This window comes from Branchiostoma lanceolatum, chromosome 13 (assembly GCF_035083965.1).
Source record: "Branchiostoma lanceolatum isolate klBraLanc5 chromosome 13, klBraLanc5.hap2, whole genome shotgun sequence".
Lineage (NCBI taxonomy): Eukaryota > Metazoa > Chordata > Leptocardii > Amphioxiformes > Branchiostomatidae > Branchiostoma > Branchiostoma lanceolatum.
In genome coordinates this window covers 13,764,986-13,783,429 of record NC_089734.1, presented here as the reverse complement: position 1 = coordinate 13,783,429, position 18,444 = coordinate 13,764,986, and the positions used below count along the sequence as shown (strand labels likewise).

The window sequence follows — 18,444 nt, the reverse complement described above, 5'->3', positions numbered from 1 at the left end:
TACATGAGTTATTAATGTTTGATGATCCTGCCCCCCTCCCCAAATGTTCAATGTTACATGAGTTATTAATGTTTGATGATCCTGCCCCCCTCCCCAAATGTTCAATGTTACATGGGTTATTAATGTTTGATGATCCTGCCCCCCTCCCCAAATGTTCAATGTTACATGAGTTATTAATGTTTGATGATCCTGCCCCCCTCCCCAAATGTTCAATGTTACATGAGTTATTAATGTTTGATGATCCTGCCCCCCTCCCCAAGTGTTCAATGTTACACGAGTTATTCATGTTTGATGATCCTGCCCCCCTCCCCAAGTGTTCAATGTTACACGAGTTATTAATGTTTGATGATCCTGCCCCCCTCCCAAGTGTTCAATGTTACACGAGTTATTCATGTTTGATGATCCTGCCCCCCTCCCCACACCTCAGGACGTGCATCATGGGAACGGCACGCAGCACATGTTCTACGAGGACGGGCAGGTGTTGTACATCTCCCTGCACCGCTGGGACAGCGGCAACTTCTTCCCAGGAACAGGCGCCCCCGACGAGGTGAGTCGGTACTGCAGGCACATTCAGTAGAAATAGATTTCCTTTTTACTGAAACAGCAAGAAAGCGGGCTAGGGCATGATATTGGAAGATGGGGCCCATCCCTCTCCTTCCACTGCCTTTTACCTCCCCAACTGAAGTCAGGTACCCATTTTTACACTTAGGTAGAGAGAGAGAGAGGGGAAAGTGCCTTTCCCAAGGACGTAGCGTCTAGCCAAGAGTGCAAGGAATCGAACCCTTGACTCCTCGATCTCGTGTCTGCTAGTCTAGCCACACGGCCATTCCACGCCACTATGTATTATGTTTTTTGCCATTTCATCTGTTTCACCAGGAAAAATATATCACCTGCTGGCATTTTAAAAAAATCCATGGCGGTGGAACCTGGACATGAAATAAGATCAATCGTTTGATGATAATAACAAAACGGTCGAAGTTAATATGTTCAGGAAGTAATGGAAAAACATGATTGTCCTCTGCAGTGTGGGAACGGGGCAGGTCTGGGAAGAAACGTCAACGTGTCCTTCTCTGGTGGGTTGGATCCGCCCATGGGGGATGCCGAGTACATGGCAGCATTCAGGTGAGGTTATCTATGAGGTAAAATGGAATAGGATGGGTTCATACATGTAACAGTTCTGTTTACGTAATTACATGTATCAAGATGAAGCTGTAAACCCCTGTAAGCTAGAGACACCTGTTTTTACTACGTAGAAGCTTATAATACATGTACATGTAAGAACAATGAGAAATCTAAGGATTTCAGAAATCTATGAAAGCAATGGTATTTTCTGTATTCAATTTGGTGGTTGTACAATGTATTAGTGCTGCACGATATGCTGTGAACGAGTAACACCTAGCTTCAGTATTGGTGTCGAATACATGATTGTGAATAAAAAACTTTGCTATTTGCAATGTATGTCGATGAAGGTTAGACATCCAGGTAATACAATATGACTTCAAAGTCACTGACGAAAAGTAGTGGATGCTACATGTACATTGTACTTGACACGTCTGACTGTTTCCAAAATCACATCCAGTTGCTTGTCATTGAGGAACAGTTACTGTTATTTGGCGAAACTTTGCTGTTTGATATGTTATTATTATTATTGATCTCGACCGTTGATTCCTGCAGAACCGTTGTGATGCCGATCGCGGTGGAGTTCTCGCCCGACCTGGTTCTCGTGTCTGCGGGCTTCGACACCGCCGAAGGCCACGCCCCACAACTGGGTGGCTACAAGGTCACGCCCAAATGTAAGTCACTTTTTTTATGCAACTGACCCAAGGGTCAATGAAGTGATGTGGTTGAAAATATACTTAGTCTACTAACAAATGTTTAGAAAAAATTAAAATTGTATTTATTAAGTTAACCTGCTGGCATTTTTTGCACAATTTATTTCATTGAGTTCTTAATCAGGTCACGGGCCCTTGCCTTTTTCTGCGCCGCTGTGGCATAGTTACTTCAGCATTTGTTGCTGCGGTGTAATGCGTTCAGTTGAAATTAGTACCCCCAACCCGTACATATACAGGACCCACATACAGGGTCTGTTAAATGTACAACCCATTTATATATATGGATCCAGCAGGACAAGGGTTTTAATAAAGACATTTCAATCTCTGCAACTGGATAAAATTCGAAGATTACATCTGGATGTTTTGAGTGACATCCATAACTCAATCTTCAATCTTGGTTATCATTGGAAACAAAATAACACAAGCTTTCCAATGATAAAAGAATGCATTGAAGTAGATAAAGAAACAACAGAAATATGATCGACCAAAGTTACATGTAAGTTTCCAAACTTTTTGTGCCAAGTTTATGCATGTTACTGTGAATAATCAACCATGCCGTTGGGTGTTCTGTTTCTCAGGTTTTGGTCACATGACCAAACAGCTGATGAGTGTTGCAGGAGGGCGAGTTGTGCTGGCACTGGAGGGAGGGTACGTCAGGTCACATGTCCTTATAAGGAGCATGCTTGCATATGAATGTATGAATGCACAGGGCTCAAAATACATTTTCCGGTCAACTTGCATTGGTGCAGATGAAAAAAAAATTTACTTGCATCAAAAAGAAATCTCTCATACACCCAACTTTTTGCATACTTGGGAGAGTATGATGCCCCTATTCCATAAGATGGCGGCTTTTAAATTGCTTGGTTCAAGGCCAGTCTAAATGTGCCCCAAACTCGTAAAAATGGATTGCACATACAAGTTCAAAATGTTGCTAAATTCTTAATGTATAATTTGTTTGAGCACCGATTCTTCATTTGGAGTGAAAATGTAGAATCTGCCTAAATATTAAGCTTTCAAATGATATTTAATGCAATGCATGTGATAAATAATTCACAGACTGAGAGATTTGATCAACCGAAATGAAGTTTGCAAAGTTTTTGTGCCACTTGTTTAGTTGGGCCGTCTGCTGAGTACATTATACAATAAGGTAACACGTGTTGTGGCACACTGTATGTTGAATAATGTTTTGCCCTTCCTTATACTAAATGTACATTTTCAATGCTTTTAATGAAAATGTAATTCCCTTTCTGTAGGTATGATCTTGCAGCTATCTGTGACTGCTCAGAGATGTGTGTACAAGCACTGCTTGGGGATGAGGTAAGTAGTATAATGTAATGCACATGTCGATTTCCAAAGCCACATACATATATAATACAGTACAATAGAGTTCCGTATCACCCGAGGTACCAGCCTGAACATAATCCTACCTGTGGGAGGGCTGGGACTGAGGATGATGCGAAATACACTGTGTTTGTATTTCAATGCGAAATGTGCCGGAAGTTCAGAAAATTTGGTTTCTTTCAAGTTGAAACAAAAAAGTTGAACCGTAATTCCAACATCCGAATCTTCAAAGTTTTGATAGCGGTGGTGCACTCATTCAAATGATTTTAGAAAAGCCTGTAACAGCCTCCACTTTAATTTGGGACTTCCAGTTTAATTTGGGACTTACCTGTCACATTTCAGTAATCTTAAACCCAAATGGCTTAATATTACATCTGGTAGGTAAGAATGAAGTAAGAAATATGTAGCAGCCATTGATGACCCCCTGGGGATTAGCCAAATTCCGGAGAATTCTGGAGAATTCCAGGGATCGGAGCCAGAATTCCCCAGAATTCCAGGGATCGGAGCCAGAATTCCCCAGAATTCCAGGGATCGTAGCCAGAATTCCCCAGAATTCCGGGGATCAGAGCCAGAATTTCAACCATATTTTCTCTCAGTTTTCGTGAAGTAAGGCTCATTATGAGTGCCAAAGGCGTGACAAATCGGGGGGGGGGGGGATGTCTTTAGGCATGCTCCCTTGGACCTGTCACATAGCGCGAAAATCGTTGTTTGTAATACCGGCGCCTTGTCGCCGGCGATCTTTGAGGTTGCAGAGCTCATTACTAGGTCACCTGTACCTAACTCCTCTGAAATGCCCTTTCCTGCGCTGTGAACGTGAAGATTTCAGATGGCTTCGTCTTGACTTTGCCAGAAAAGTTTTGTGGCACTGTTGACAGCCTGTTGAAAATGTCACAAAGTTAGTCCGTCAAGTGGGACGGAGAGAGATTTTTTTTTCTTTCCCGAGCAGAAAATTAAAAGACCAGGAGCCCAAAGGTACTGTGGTCACGGGTTCCTTACTGGGCACCGAGTGACAATAGGACACAACTGGACGTCCAGTACAAATGAAACTTTGTCACTAGAAATCCAGTGACGAACGGCTTTATTCCAGTACTGAAGCCCCCTTGGTGCTGGAATTCCAGCCCCGAATCTTGCCTCGGGGCTCAGTTTCCCGAAATGAACTCCGCTCATCACTCTGTTTCTAGTGACGATCTCCGCTCGTCACTCGGGTGCCAGACAAGTAGGCTGGTTCATAGGTCATTCATCACTGCTTACCCAGTATGGAGGACACTCGCCACTAGATAACCAGTAACGAAAGTCTCAATGTCACAGGTTTCGCACTAGATTTACCAGTGACGACTGACTCTTGCGTGCAGGGAGCCGAGTGATTACATTATTTCGTTAGTGGCTTCCAGTGATCACGTCCTATTATCACTGGCTTCCACGTATGGTGAACATGTCGTTAGAAATAAAATTCCTGCCGCCGCCTCTGATACACCACTTAATCAGGCTTGGTGATGGGCTGCTTCTTTACCAGAGTGAGGGGACAAGCTATCTTTACCTCTCTAGCTGTCTCCTCTGTCCTCTTTTTTACTTTCTATTTTCATTTATACACCCCTGGCTGAATGGCTGCAATTCAGTTATGACCTGAACACTACATTCTGCACCCCTCCCTGGAAAATGATGCTACCATGCTGGACTGAGAGGGTGCACGTGGTGATCATAAGCTTGGGTAACCCGTGGCTTTCTTTTTTCCACGATGTCCACTGAGAACTCCATTTATTGTACTTGTCTGTTCACAGAAGATACAAACACACAGAATCATAGTTGCAATACCAAGAAATGTTTTTTTTGTGTCCACCCACTTTTTCTTGCCTAAGAGTAAGACTGAAGGACATCTTTTAAACCTTTTCCTGCCATCACAATAAAGACAAACTTCATACATGAACATTCAAAGAAACTCGGCCAACACACATTCAGCATACATGTAAGTCATGACATTGCACGTGATCATACATATGTAGCTTTTTGCTGATTTTGGCCAGGCCAGACTTGACTGTACAATGTACGCGTACAATGTAATAGAAAATAAACAAACAATGATAAAACATGAATGGGAGGGAGCTTTGCACTTTATGGAACAAAAATGAGTTTTCCCTTTACTTTAGTCAGCTTTGGCATACATTCAAAGCATGAAGCTTCATCAATCACCAATCACATGTAAAGAACTATTCATAATCATATAGGATAGAGAAAGATATGGTGCTAAGGACAACATTTTAAGGTGTTGAAGGTCAAATGATTATCTCCATCAATGCTATAAGTAATTCATTTCCCAAGTGGGCATTGTCAAATGATTGTAGATAATTATGTCCAATTGACAACTTGATAAGGACAAAGCAACATTACAGTGCTTTAAACTGGCAATAGTGAGCATTTAAGGGACCTGAATGTAGGTAACAGTAAACAGGTGGCCAGTATAGACAGGGTCCATCTATGCTCTGTAGAATGTAGCACACTATAGAGGGAGGAATACTTTACAGGACATAGACTGGTCCCCCAAACACATTACCCACAACCTGGAGGAGGCCATGACCAATTTCATTTGTCTCAATTATACGCTAGATTAGCCTCACAGCCCAGTTAGCTATCCTCAGGCAGTACCACCAGTCCTTCAGGACGGGATAGATCATTCAGTGTCAGCTTACAAGTAACACCAGTAGCAGCTGCTACTGTTGTTTAGATCCACCCTATTCATCTAATGATAACAAGGCACTGACAAATTAACTTGTGACAGGAGGCCCACGTGTACCTCTACTTGCAGTGCATCCATTTACACCACATCTGTGTAAACAGCAGGATTAATCAGGCTTGAGATCTTATCACCATACACGTGTGCTTTCTCTACTAACCTCCTTGGTGTAGTTGGTCATAGACTTCCCATGAAACTGCAGATTACAGGGCAGGAACAGGACTAACAGCATAGTCTACTACTATGGTATTCTACTAACAGAACTGCATGACTATGTATACTTGTGTAATATATTCACAAGCATGCTACACATCTTATTCACATGCAGTGAGAAAAGCAATCCATTGCCTTGGTAGAATAGAAGTTAATAGGGCTGCACATATTGAGTAAGGTATGTAGACAATGGTGTGTCATACATTTACATCTGTAGCTCCTGTTAAACATTTGAAAAAAGAATGGAACTAGGTTACTAAGCCAACAAGGGTTGTGGTTTTGTGTGCATTTTAACTGAACAGACATCTTGAAAATATCGCAGAATTGGTACTACATGTAGTCTTTGCCATGCACCACTCAGGCTAACATTGAGACTGCAATAGCTACAGGACTTGGGTAAAATGATAAAGTCATCATGGAGGGTGGAGCAGTATCCTGTCTCTTTCAATTTTGACCCAATTCTGTCACTGCCACATGTCAGTGCTCTTACTTTTACACACTTAAAGCCATACCTTACTCTAACTTCTGGTTAAATGATTTCAATTTACATAATACTCTTTTAACTAGCTGTTTTCAAAGTAAGTGCTAAATTGGCTAAGGAAACACTACTTGTACAGAAGAACACATATTCATCATTTCTGAGAGACTAAAAATTACAGATCATAACCTGAAATATCATCTGTTTGACCTATTGGTCACCTTTCCTCATCAAGGGAGCAAGTGTATACATGTAGTCCCTTGTGGGTACATGTGCATATGGTGCAGACAGAAGAAGCCCCTCTCACACTGGGCAGATGAAATTGGCAGCACCAGCATGATGTGCACACGGTGCAGGATGTTCTAGAAAAAGAGGAAATATGATTAGAAACTTTCAGAGACATGTCCCTGTAGCAGTGTAGCTGTATGCACAGTATTGTTCACCTGAACTTAATTCATACCACCCAGTCAAAGTCAGAGGTTACAACTTTTTTAAGAGTAAGTAGTTGTCATCTAATCTTTCAACTGGTGTCTGCATTAAAAATAGTATCACACAACAATCACCTTCAAGTCTGTGCAATGCAGTTCCTTTGTCAACAGTGCCTCATACAGGTCATTGTACGACTTGTTATTGAAACTTAGTATATGTAGGAATGACTAGAAATTGGAGTTTTGTATTGAAGTTTCAAGCCTCATAAAATGCTTTGGATGCCTTTAAACTCTTTGATTGTCAAGGTATACATTTTCTTCATCAGTTCATGTCAAGGGTAGTTTTCTTGGTAAGGAAGTCTAGATCTTTCCAACATTTCTTGGTAGGGAAGTCTTCTTGGTTCTGTGCCATTAGTTCATCCTGGGACATCAAGTTGATCAACAGGTTAAGTTCAACATACATGTCTTGTGCAACTTTGAATTTGCTACATTTAGTAACTAGCACACAAGAAAATTGCCTCATGAATGAAATAGTTAATCCTATGGTCATTGCCTATCCTCTGGACTATTTCTGGGCTGGGGAAATCCAGGGCCAACCTAAATCTTGAGGTCAAAAATAAACAACACCGACATTAGACAAAAAAGGGATGTTTTGCAAATTTCTTGCCAGCAAATATATATCAGATACCCATCTTTTTTGTCAGTGTGGATATTTTATTGGTTGACTTAATAGGGCCTGATAAAATTAAATATGTTCAGCAATAATGTACAGGCAGACATAATCCAGAAACAGTGACTGTCGACATGTCATGTACAGTTTTTGAAGACAGTTAGGAAAAGACAAGGAGTAATCTTTTGGTTGGGCTTGACATTTTATATGCATTCTTTTACTAGGGACTAGGTAGGGCTCAGAAGTGACCCTAGGGTCAACCATCTGTCTCAGGAGGATAATGTTAGAGGCAAAGAGTTTTATATGTGGCACTATGTAGCTAAGTCATGGCTTTGACTTTTAAGCTCTGAAACATAGACTAAAACAAGGGTTTGCAGTATAAAACAGACAAACATGTATTAATGTGTAAATAGAGAAATTTTGTGGATGCACTCCAGGTCCTGGGGCATAGCCTAATTTGGACCAAATGGCATAGCAGGGAGGTCAGCTCTGAGCATGACCTGAGTAAATACATAGGTCAGGCGTGGAAGAATCAAAACAGACCTTCAGGTCAGCATTCTTACTCCCTTGTTACTGTAAATATAGAAATGTTTGCAGTGGTTTTATCTTCGCAGTTTTCATGGTGAACTTTCAACACAAAACATTTTGCCCACCTGTGACTGTACCACTACTATTGTTTCAAAAGAGAACTTAAAAGCACTGGGAACACTCCATTTTCACTACCATGAAATAAAACCTTGCAAACTTAGATGCATTTACAGTGTCTCATCATACATGGCATTTGCAGGAAATGTTAGAGGTCTTGTAGCATCCCCCACTGGAAACACTAAACAATGATACTTAGCATACTACTCCAACCTAAAAAGATGCAACACCCAGTGGTGTCATTTGGGGATAAATGCAGCACGAATGTGTCATTTAGTCACAGTGTAAGAGTAGGGGAGCAAGGAATGAGGTCCGTTCTCGTGAATGACTATTCAAAGAAGTTAATTTTGCATTATTTTGGACTTTTTGCTATCTAGTTTATCATCTTTACACCAAGCTTGATCTTTGAATCTTACCTTACTATACTTTAACGGACCAGAACTCCTTGTCCTTGCCTTTAAGCCGCTGCTTCTCCTTCTTGGTGATGGGAAGGAAGGTCTGGCTGAGCTCATCCCTTGCCATTTCCACTTCCGTCTCAATGACGTACTTGGACATTGTCTTCTCTGGCACCCCAAACTTTTTCTTATCCTTGTAGAATTGAACTTCCACCTCAACCCCTTCATCCGTCTTCTCCTCTCCGACTTGAACCACCTGGCCCACATAGAAGGTGCGGGGATGACTGAAGGTCACAGCCACCAGCTGCCCCTGCCTGACCTCCTTCCCCTCCCAGTTCAATGCCTGAAATATTGGATTTTTTCTCTCTGTTAAATAGCAGGGTGACACAAGCAAGAAAAAAAGCATCCAGGGTTCTTTATCAATCTTTATGTATTAGGTATTGCCTGGGTAGCAGGGAGAAGATTAATTTGCCATAGATTGACCCTAACTTTGGGACCAGTGGTATAACATCCCCCCTACAAATGTTACCACTGTCATCCACTTTGAACTTTAAGATCACAAAAGACTTCAACGTCATCAGAATTCTACTCATGTTAACAAGGAGCATAATCAAATGTATCGGTTGTTATGCAGCATTCAAGATGTACATGACTGTACAATATACTCAGAGTTCTCACCTTTGGGGCAGACCTAGAGGAAGCTGAATCTGACGACCGCCGCCTCTTTGTGGCCGGGGAAGTTGATGCAGACTCCGGGGCCGGGGGAGTTGCTGCAGACTGCGGCCTCTTTGAGGCCGTGGGAGTTGGTGCAGACTGCCGCTGCAAAACAAGTTATTTAGTTTCACACAGTCAATTTTTTAGCATTGCACATGATTGTATAATCACTATAACTACATGTAATGTATAAGTCACAAGACCTCGTTTTTATGCTTGTCATAGCTGTGACACGGTTGACCACCTCATGAAAATATCATTGATTATATTTCTGTCTGTCTGGTGGGATGAAGTGATAATCAAGTCCCTAGCACTGCAAAAATCTGCAAAGTGACATTATAAAGGATGGACACTGAAAATATCTTCTGCAGTTTTTCTCATGGTAATATGAAAACAATGACAAAAGATTCTCCCATGTCTTTGTTGTGGCAGTATTTTGGTAAAAATTGTTCTTACCTGTAGTGCTGACACCTGTTTCTTCAGGACGTCTCTTTCTTTCTCGAGAGATGCCATTTTCTTCTTCAGAGTTTCAACTTGAGCATCCTGTGAAAATTCATCAATCCATATCATTGTTCTGCAAGACATAATTGCACTGACTACAAAAAAGGTAAAATGCATTTATTGGTACATGTAGAAATGCAAGTGTTGTAGCCTCCATATACATGAAGCTTCAGGGCTTGCCTAATTATCTCCATGAAAAATGGAGATATAGTTTTGGGTGTGTCTATCTGTGTGTGTGTGTGTTTGTGCACTTCTGCAGTCAGCATAACTCAAGAACCTCTTGATGGATTGTGATGATATTTGGTATGTGGACTGGTGTTGTGACGCCGACATTCAAGGTCGAGTTTGGGCCCCTTGTTTGTTCCCTTGGTACTGCAGCAGAACTTCCGGTATTGAACTTCCTGGACGTGTTATGGTCTTGATTTTAGGTGGTAGATAGCTTGTGATGTAATATAGAAGTGGTGTAGATTTGGGCCCCCTAGCAGCTTGCTCTGGACCTGCAGGGGAGTTATTGTGAAAATCTTCTAAGGAGAATAACTGAACAAAGGAATGATGGATTCCATGATATTCCAAATAATCATGCAGATAGCTTAGACAGAGATGTACACAATGAAGTAACAATTATGCTAATTGGGACTTAATTTTGCAGAACTAATGAGGAAAAACTATATTTGCAGTGTTTCCTTATAAGACTCAAGTATACATGTAGCTGATGAGGATGGAGGCATCTCGTCCATGGCCTATGCCCAAGGATGGGCGACAGGCCCAAGTAAGTAAGTAAGTATACATGTAACATATTTTATGTAGTTTCTGGCAAGTGGAGCATGAACAGATACCAATTATGCAAATTTATTCCAAATTTGCATAATTCATCCAAGTGGAAAATGATAGGACTGTCAATATTGCAATATGTGTAAGTTAGATGAAGGTGTTTATGACCAAGCATATATTATGTAAATGTGTAAGGCATTTGCATAAACAGAATAATAGTTCATGGAGATATGAGGTCTCTGAACTCTTGTTATGTACTGTTTTCTTATCAAAATCAATCACCTGTTGTTTCAGCTTGGCAAGCAACTCCTCCTCCTTCTTCTTTGACTGTGTCAACTCCTCCTCCATCCTTTGTCTCAACTCTTCCTCCTTCCTCTGTCGCACCTCTGCCTCTTCTCTCTGAGTGCCACTCGGTCCTTGGGCAGCCATTTTCCTATTGCGCTAAATGGTGAAGGATAAACAACTATTACATTGTGCAGTAACTATAATTCAATACATTACACTTTAAACTTCACAATATACTCTGAAAAAGTATAAAGTAACATTTAAAAAGGAAATGATATTTGCATTTGAGACCAATAAGAAAAAGATAAGAATTATAGGCGAAAATGTCAGACACAAATAGAGGGAACAAAGCACATGACATACATGTCATGTATGCCACCAGGATATGCAAACAAAGAACAACACATGTGACTTTGAGGCATGACAGAACTCACCCTGGCATCCTGGCATCGCCTCTTGAAGTCAAACTGATCTATTTCCCTTTGGTTGAAGCTGAAGAGGATGTTGTATGCGTCCTCCTCAGCTACTCCCTTCAGTTCAGCAAATAGATACTGAGTCACGCTTGTTGAGGTCTGGCCGGGAAACTTGCCTTCCATCCACTGCAGCATGACACCGTCGGCCTCCTTGAAACAGCGCTGGCTCAAGGCTGCCACTGTCTTGTGGATACCCATGTTTGAGGACACATGTTCCTTCTGGAATAAGATTTTAAAAAAGACCACTTTCCATGCAGGGCTCGAAATTCATTTTTGGAGATAGATGCCCTGGTGCACCCAACCAAAAAATTAGGTGCACAGAAAGAATCTAACTCTTATAATAAAGGTGAATGCCAACAAAGCATTATTACAAAATTAAATGCTACTGGCTCTGTTAAGAACTTCAATCTGTACTTTTATATAACATTATAGCTTCAAAATTTCAAACAAGTAATACTGTACATCAAACAAAGGACAACAGATTATTAATGATTATGATATTGCTTTCTTTATACATTTGTACTTACATTTCAAGAATATACTTCTACATGTAGTGTACAATAGCACATTTACCCTATTCCATACAAAAATATCTATGTGCACCAACAGTCAAAAAGAAGGTGCTCAGCTCCAATTTCGGGTGCACAAAGGGGACAAAGTTTGAGAGGCATCTCTAGTGTTTGTCAAATACTTGACAATATTTTCCATATTCCAAGAATGAAGTGCATGTATGTGATAAGGTAATTTGCTGACAAGAAATGGATAAAGCCATACCTTGTTCGGTATTGACTTGTCAAGAAGGGACTCGAGGTCCGTCCTCCAGGTCCCAGCTTTCCTATCAAGGGTTTGGTCATGACTCATCCTTTTGTTGTTCTTGATGTCTGGGTGCATGGCCCGCATCCTGTGGACGGTGCTGTAGAACCCAGCTGGAGGGGTTTTGTCAGCAATCACATCTTCATTCTCTTGATCCTCTTGATCTTCATTTCCATCCTCAATTTCAGCATTGGATTCCACATCTGACTCAACATCACCTTGGATACTTGAAACTTCATAATCGTCATTCCCTTTCTCGTTGTCAGCATCCACAATATCTTCATCTACCTGCAAAGATTATAACATCACAATGTCATGGTTTTACAAATCTGAGCTTTTTTAGTTGCTTATAAAATGTTTTGTGGTATTGAATGGCCAGGTGGCTAGGCTAGTGGACTAAAGATCTAGAGGTCACAGGTTTGATACCTATGATTGCAGTGTAAATGTGTTTTTTGGTTTGCCAAGTCACCCTAAATAATAATACCAAAATATCCATATTCCTACTTAACAAAAAAATGCCATCTACAGTTTCTTGGCTGGCTCCATGATACTGCAACTAAAATAGTTTAAATACAGTGCATACCTCATCTTCAAATTCAAAGTCCCCAGATGAAGATACAGTCTCCGATATCCTTTTGAAGGCTTTGATGAAGCTGTCTGGGCTGGTCAGGTGGTTCTCAAGTTCCATCCAGGTCGACTTCGGTGGGGTGACGAACTTGGACATGTCAACAATCTTGCTCGGACCATTGCAAAACTGCACCAAAATGAATAAAGGACCATGAGTATGCCGATTGAATGTTTGAATTCATATAGTAGACAGTCCTACATGATACCAATGAGAATATGACATTTACTGCACTATTACTAGTGCATTGAATATTAAACACCCTACATGCATGCACTCCTCCGTCCGGAGACAATATGGTGGGCAGCAGTATAATGGCAGGCGTGTAATGGTTAATCCTAATTCTAGCCAGACACCTTATAGGCTTGGTTCCCATCAGGAAACTGGGGAAATGTTGTCAGAGGCTAGCCTGTCAACTTTTACCACTGTACTGTATAAATTCTGCCATTTGAGGCTTTCTATGAGGTGTTTTATGTCCTTTTTGTACATGTGTATGTGTCAAAAATCACTTTCTAGTAATAACTAATAGAAACTTGTTTCCCGGTTGTTGCAGCATGTCTACATGTCTATACTATTAACTATGTCTTTAGACCATTGAAGATTCTAAAGAGGTGGTGGGTCTTGGCTAGGTTATCCTTCAAAATAAGACCTTGTACATATAACAGACAGAGCTATGAACTAAGATCTTTCTGTATTAATCAAAGACGAAAGAGTTGTATACAATAACATGTAAGCGTTGACCAGGTGTCCTTGATCTTGAATTAATGTGTAAACTGCATGACTTGGTATGTATGTAAGTAAGTTGTCTGGGTCACTGCTGAGTAGGTCTTTACCAGGGGGCGACAATAAGAAAAAATAAAAAAGATATGAGCTTTGTCACCTACAACCCTACATGTAAACATGCTATTTTAGAATCTGTCTGAAACTGCAACACAATATTCTTCTTTTCTTTTATATTTACCACCAGAAAACAAGGCTCATAGTTGAAATGTTTCTTGTTATTCTGAAAAGGTACCAGTAAAGTAAAGTAATGCTGTCAGTATTTTTGGGTCAGGGCAGCTTTGTATGGTCCAGTTGTCAATTACACACTGGCATGGCCAGAGACCAGTCTGGTCTCTGGCCATGCCCGATTTTCCACAGCCTCTAGAATCATCTCCCCCAGGGGCAGGGCAGGGAAGCCGAAACTTGTGCCTTAGGACAAGCGCATATAGCGGGTTTAACTACAGTACCAGTGTTAGGATGATAATCCTACAGCTTAAACATACAAATGACTGGCCTTAAATCCAGTAAGGACACCCAACCCAAATTTCTTCCCTCACCCAAAAGGGAAACACATTTGGTAACAGTACTTGTAAACAAATGGGCTTTCTTTCATATGTAGCCTGCATTTCAAAGTAAAAAGTCTGTATGGTGGTATTTCAATACCATATAGCAATTGTTATTGTTTGTTTTTTTTGAAAGTTTTTTTTTCATTGCATTTCAAGTACAATACAGTACATGTAGTAGGAAAACAAAGGTATACATGAAATGTAGACAGTGTAAAGACAAAAACCTTAATAATATTCCAGAACAGTTGTTCAGCAATTGTTATTGTTAAAATATCATTGCAGCTATAGTTTGATAAGGGTGAAAAACACTTACCTGTATCTGTACTTTATCCACCTGATCAGGAATCTTGCGCACACACTTCACAAGATGCTGGTTTTCAACATCACCAGCACCCTCTTTCTGATAGAAAACTCCTCTGTCTGGTACAGTTGTGAAATGCCAAAAGCCTGACTCTGACGAGTTAGCCATCTCCAAATAGATAAGTACAAAGGAACAAATTAACGCAAGAGATTGTGGACTGAAAATAAGTTTGTCTGACTCTGCCAGGAGTAAATTCTGCACGTGGCTTCTAAGTATCAGTGGTGTGTGGAGACTCAGTCCCAAAGGTGGGCGGTGCATGATCAAGCAGACATGCTGCTGTATCATTTTACCTATCTTGGGGACAGGGTTGAGGCAGGGGTCACCTTGTTCCTCCTTTTTCTAAAGGTCAAGCTAAGGCCATCTGACCACAATTTAGAACTGCGGTCAGATGGACAGATCTTCAATAGTGTCTTTGTACCAACATAACAGACATAGTGATACATGTATACCCTGATACATGTATACTATATTTATATCTGATAACGTTGTTGACCATTTTGCCCGTTGAGTAATAAAATATGTTACATTCAGCAGTTAATAGATAGTTTTCGAAACAATGTTCTTAAATGGCACTTGAGGTCAGTATAACTACTTTTGACAAAATATTTTCATGCTGCCATTTTCTAGAATATGGCTAACATTTCATCTATAAGCACCAGCTTAGGCTGCTCCTCATGGGAACAAATCTCAAGAGGTCCTCACCAACCAGATTGAAACACTGCAGCTTTCCTATTGGCTGTATGCTGTTGGATTGCAACACTCCTATTGGCTTTGAGCAAAGCACAGTTATGTTTTAGCGGGAAAATCAACCACTTTCCAGTTTTTTACACACCATCACTGAGCAGAGTGCACTGAGCCCAAGTTTTGGTCACCTTTATATTGGAGCATCAACTGAAGGTAATTTTTCCCATCTCTTACATCTTATTCATTAAATACTGCATTCAGTCAATTCTTTTTTACATTATGTGTACATAGATGGAGTAATTGTTTTAATTCCTATTTACTGATTGGATAAATCAACTTGCTCCTATGTGCTCTGATATAGCTGTAGCTGCAGTCATGATGTGGGACAGCAAGGTTCCAGAATGGCTTGGAAGCTCAGACACAGTTGTCCGGCATAGACCATTGAGTGAAGAAGACAGTAAAGAGGTAAGAATTATTTCATTATATCCTATTTCTGGCATATATGCAGCAGTTAGCCTGGGTGCCATCCTATTTCTACCGGGGCTCCTACACTACCTAGGAGCCCCGGTAGAAATAGGATGGCACCCAGGCTACCAAAAAGTGTCCTTTAACCAAAAAAATTGTAGAACTTTCCAACCTCCAAATTCCGTATTCGAATTCGACAGTCGCGCAACTGGCGCACTCAAAATACATTCTAGATAAAACAAGGAAGCCTGTGTGATAAAAGTAGGACCCAGTGTGATACAGAAAATTATCACACGATTCGGAACACCCGTATTGAACATTTTCGTGGCCTAGGTATGACATAAGAGAGATTATTACATCATCACACTCTCTTCTGGAAGTAAAAAAAAAATATACATGCCATGCCAGGAGGTTCCCAAAAAAAACGACAGTAACCTTATCACCCCTTGACCTCTCCAGCATCGTGTGAAATCAGCTCTCTGATGAACTTCTTGCAGAAAATATCATTCCAAAATTGCATGGAAAATCACAAGTACTACACATGTAGTTTAATTAAGCAACTTTTGCCATATCATCTATTGTATGGGAAAAAATTGTTGGATTGATCACCTCCTTGGTTAGACTAAAACTCAGGTGCTACACATTCAAAAGAAAAAGGACAGCATTGTCTTCAATGACATGATTGTATGACAGTATGAGATAAGAGGAAAATTAGTTTCTCTTTGAAAACTTACATTGTATGTAAGACAGCTTACTTTGCAAAGGAATGAAACTTTCTACACTTAAACTTAAACACCATTTACCCGGACGGGAACTAGCGCATCCCCGCCTTGTATGACAGCCAACAAAATAGTATGTCATAAATAGCGGTATAACCCCGGCCCGTCGTAGCAAAAGCATGTTGACTGATGACACTTAAACTTGTGGATCAGATCACATTACAGTCACAGTCTGTGGCCTTTCAAGCTCTGCAATCACACAGCTAAATAAACATGTGGTTTTATCATCTGTTGGGTTTGAATTATCACATTATTCCCTCTTCAAATTTTTCTCTCCGTTTTTCAACAATTCCATAACATCTGAATTCTGTTGACTGAACCTGTATCTAAAAAAGAAAATAACTTTTTTGTTTGAAGTCCAGAATGAAGGACAGTAACACAGTGCCTGAATGTTTGTGCCTGCAGGTCTCCTGTTTACTTGACAACCCACCCTGTGGCTGGCCCACCAATGCCATTGAGACTCTAAGAGATGGCGAATGGCTTTCTGATTATGTAAGCCAAGTTACTACTTATCCTTACAATACTGTACAGATATTAACTGCAATGCCTTATAGTTAATGGATCCATATCAGCACATGTGCTTCATCCACTAGTTTTATGTCTCAATAAACTGTATTGTGTTACTATGTAGTTTGTGCTATGAAATGTAGTTCTGCTTCACAACCAAAAGCTGCTTACCAGATGAAGGGAACATTGACACAACGCAGTTGTAAAGAAGAACATGATCATCTTTATTTCGTAATTATTAAAATTAGCCAGGCTCATCCAAGTGTATGGGTTGCTCTTTGGTCTCCACTAGAAAACTTGTCACGGGTTAGAACCTACTTTCCATCACGCAGTTCTACCCCATGACAAATATGCATGATCTGATACATTCTCATACTTGATCCATGCAGGTCATTGATAAATACATGTCCCTCATCAAGAAGTCCTGCATCACTGAGGTATGTTGAATTTGTTCTTGTTGTGTATCTGCTAATCACTCAACTCCTAGCTAAGTCAGGTAAAATGCTGCTCTTCAAGTTGAAGAGCAGCATTTTACCTGACAAGTGTATTTTCTGGAAAATATGGTCATGTTTTATCATCAAAAAGCCAATTCATTATGCTGTTTTGTTCATCCCTTTAGCTAGAATCAATGTAGTAAAAACGTTTGAAAAATCGCCTTCAATGGTACCCTCCATGCATTTAACATTTATCTGGGAGACTCTGGGTTGGAGATCTGTTTAGAGGTATCTTTTCAGGGTGCTGGAATTATAATGTACATTTATATACCCTGGTTGTATTATGTATGACCTAGTGTAATTTGTTTCATACCAGAATGATAAGTTGAAGGTGGAGATTTTTGACTGCACGGCCTATCAGCAGTTAAGAACAAGGACTGACTTCCTGTCATACAAGAAGAGGCTAAAGACTCCAAAGGTAATGACCTAACACTCTGTTAGAAAACAGACCCAAAGGAAAAATGTATTCTGAAGCAGGCCTATTAAACAAGTGTCAGCCTATCAGTTCAGTATGAAAGCATACAATCACAATTCACCGCTAAGACTCTTAGAAGTAAGAGGATTATATATTATACTGATGGTCAATACTCCACTAATTTATAAGTTTTGTAACTCTGTAACCTACATATACATGCACGTACTGAGAGTAGAAGCTACCTGGTTAGTGTATTTCCTGTCCAAGTGCTTGTTTTCTGTCCTAGAATTCTCCTATCAATTTCATGGAACTTTGACAACTACTCCTTGCTACTAGTAAAGTTGGACAAGATCCTATGTTCTTACAACTTATGGATTTGTAGTAAGTGAAATATACTTTTTCTCGAATTAGCATTTAGGTTCGAGTACTGGACTAGCAAAGTATCACATTAGATACAAAGGACCTTCTTGCCTTGATGTAAAATATTGCACATACATGT

The 18,444-nt window shown here is 40.4% G+C and overlaps 3 protein-coding genes across 14 annotated transcripts in view; 2 read left to right on the top strand and 1 right to left on the bottom strand.

The window, feature by feature from the left end:
• LOC136446738 (histone deacetylase 5-like) overlaps positions 1 to 18,444 on the top strand; it is a 97,099-nt gene that overhangs the window by 57,069 nt on the left and 21,586 nt on the right. For all 12 annotated transcript variants that reach the window (XM_066445276.1, XM_066445280.1, XM_066445275.1 and 9 more), the window contains 5 exons: positions 428 to 547; positions 1,025 to 1,122; positions 1,675 to 1,793; positions 2,411 to 2,480; positions 3,086 to 3,149. In XM_066445276.1, coding sequence (XP_066301373.1) covers positions 428 to 547; positions 1,025 to 1,122; positions 1,675 to 1,793; positions 2,411 to 2,480; positions 3,086 to 3,149 — 471 coding nt within the window. The remainder of the gene's footprint in view (positions 1 to 427; positions 548 to 1,024; positions 1,123 to 1,674; positions 1,794 to 2,410; positions 2,481 to 3,085; positions 3,150 to 18,444) is intronic.
• LOC136447300 (uncharacterized) lies at positions 3,459 to 14,424 on the bottom strand. The gene is made up of 8 exons (XM_066446049.1): positions 12,871 to 14,424; positions 12,249 to 12,575; positions 11,436 to 11,693; positions 10,999 to 11,157; positions 9,901 to 9,987; positions 9,409 to 9,549; positions 8,752 to 9,073; positions 3,459 to 6,954 (listed from the first exon to the last, which is right to left on the bottom strand). Exons 1-7 carry the CDS (start codon positions 13,009 to 13,011, stop codon positions 8,756 to 8,758), a joined length of 1,431 nt encoding a protein of 476 aa, XP_066302146.1. The 5' UTR covers positions 13,012 to 14,424; the 3' UTR covers positions 3,459 to 6,954; positions 8,752 to 8,755.
• On the top strand, positions 15,631 to 17,960 carry LOC136447018 (uncharacterized). The gene is made up of 4 exons (XM_066445686.1): positions 15,631 to 15,750; positions 16,935 to 17,021; positions 17,426 to 17,473; positions 17,847 to 17,960. Exons 1-4 carry the CDS (start codon positions 15,631 to 15,633, stop codon positions 17,958 to 17,960), a joined length of 369 nt encoding a protein of 122 aa, XP_066301783.1.

Excerpts from the sequence above, each read along its gene's own strand:
- LOC136447018 (XM_066445686.1), top strand. The coding sequence starts at position 15,631 with ATGTGCTCTGATATAGCTGTAGCTGCAGTCATGATGTGGGACAGCAAG. Across the intron at positions 15,751-16,934 it reads GTGAAGAAGACAGTAAAGAG|GTCTCCTGTTTACTTGACAA; the intron begins GTAAGAATTATT and ends TTGTGCCTGCAG. Across the intron at positions 17,022-17,425 it reads GCGAATGGCTTTCTGATTAT|GTCATTGATAAATACATGTC; the intron begins GTAAGCCAAGTT and ends TGATCCATGCAG.
- LOC136447300 (XM_066446049.1), bottom strand. The coding sequence starts at position 13,011 with ATGTCCAAGTTCGTCACCCCACCGAAGTCGACCTGGATGGAACTTGAG. Across the intron at positions 11,158-11,435 it reads GGCGATGCCAGGATGCCAGG|CGCAATAGGAAAATGGCTGC; the intron begins GTGAGTTCTGTC and ends TTCACCATTTAG. Across the intron at positions 9,988-10,998 it reads TTGCCAAGCTGAAACAACAG|GATGCTCAAGTTGAAACTCT; the intron begins GTGATTGATTTT and ends GAATTTTCACAG.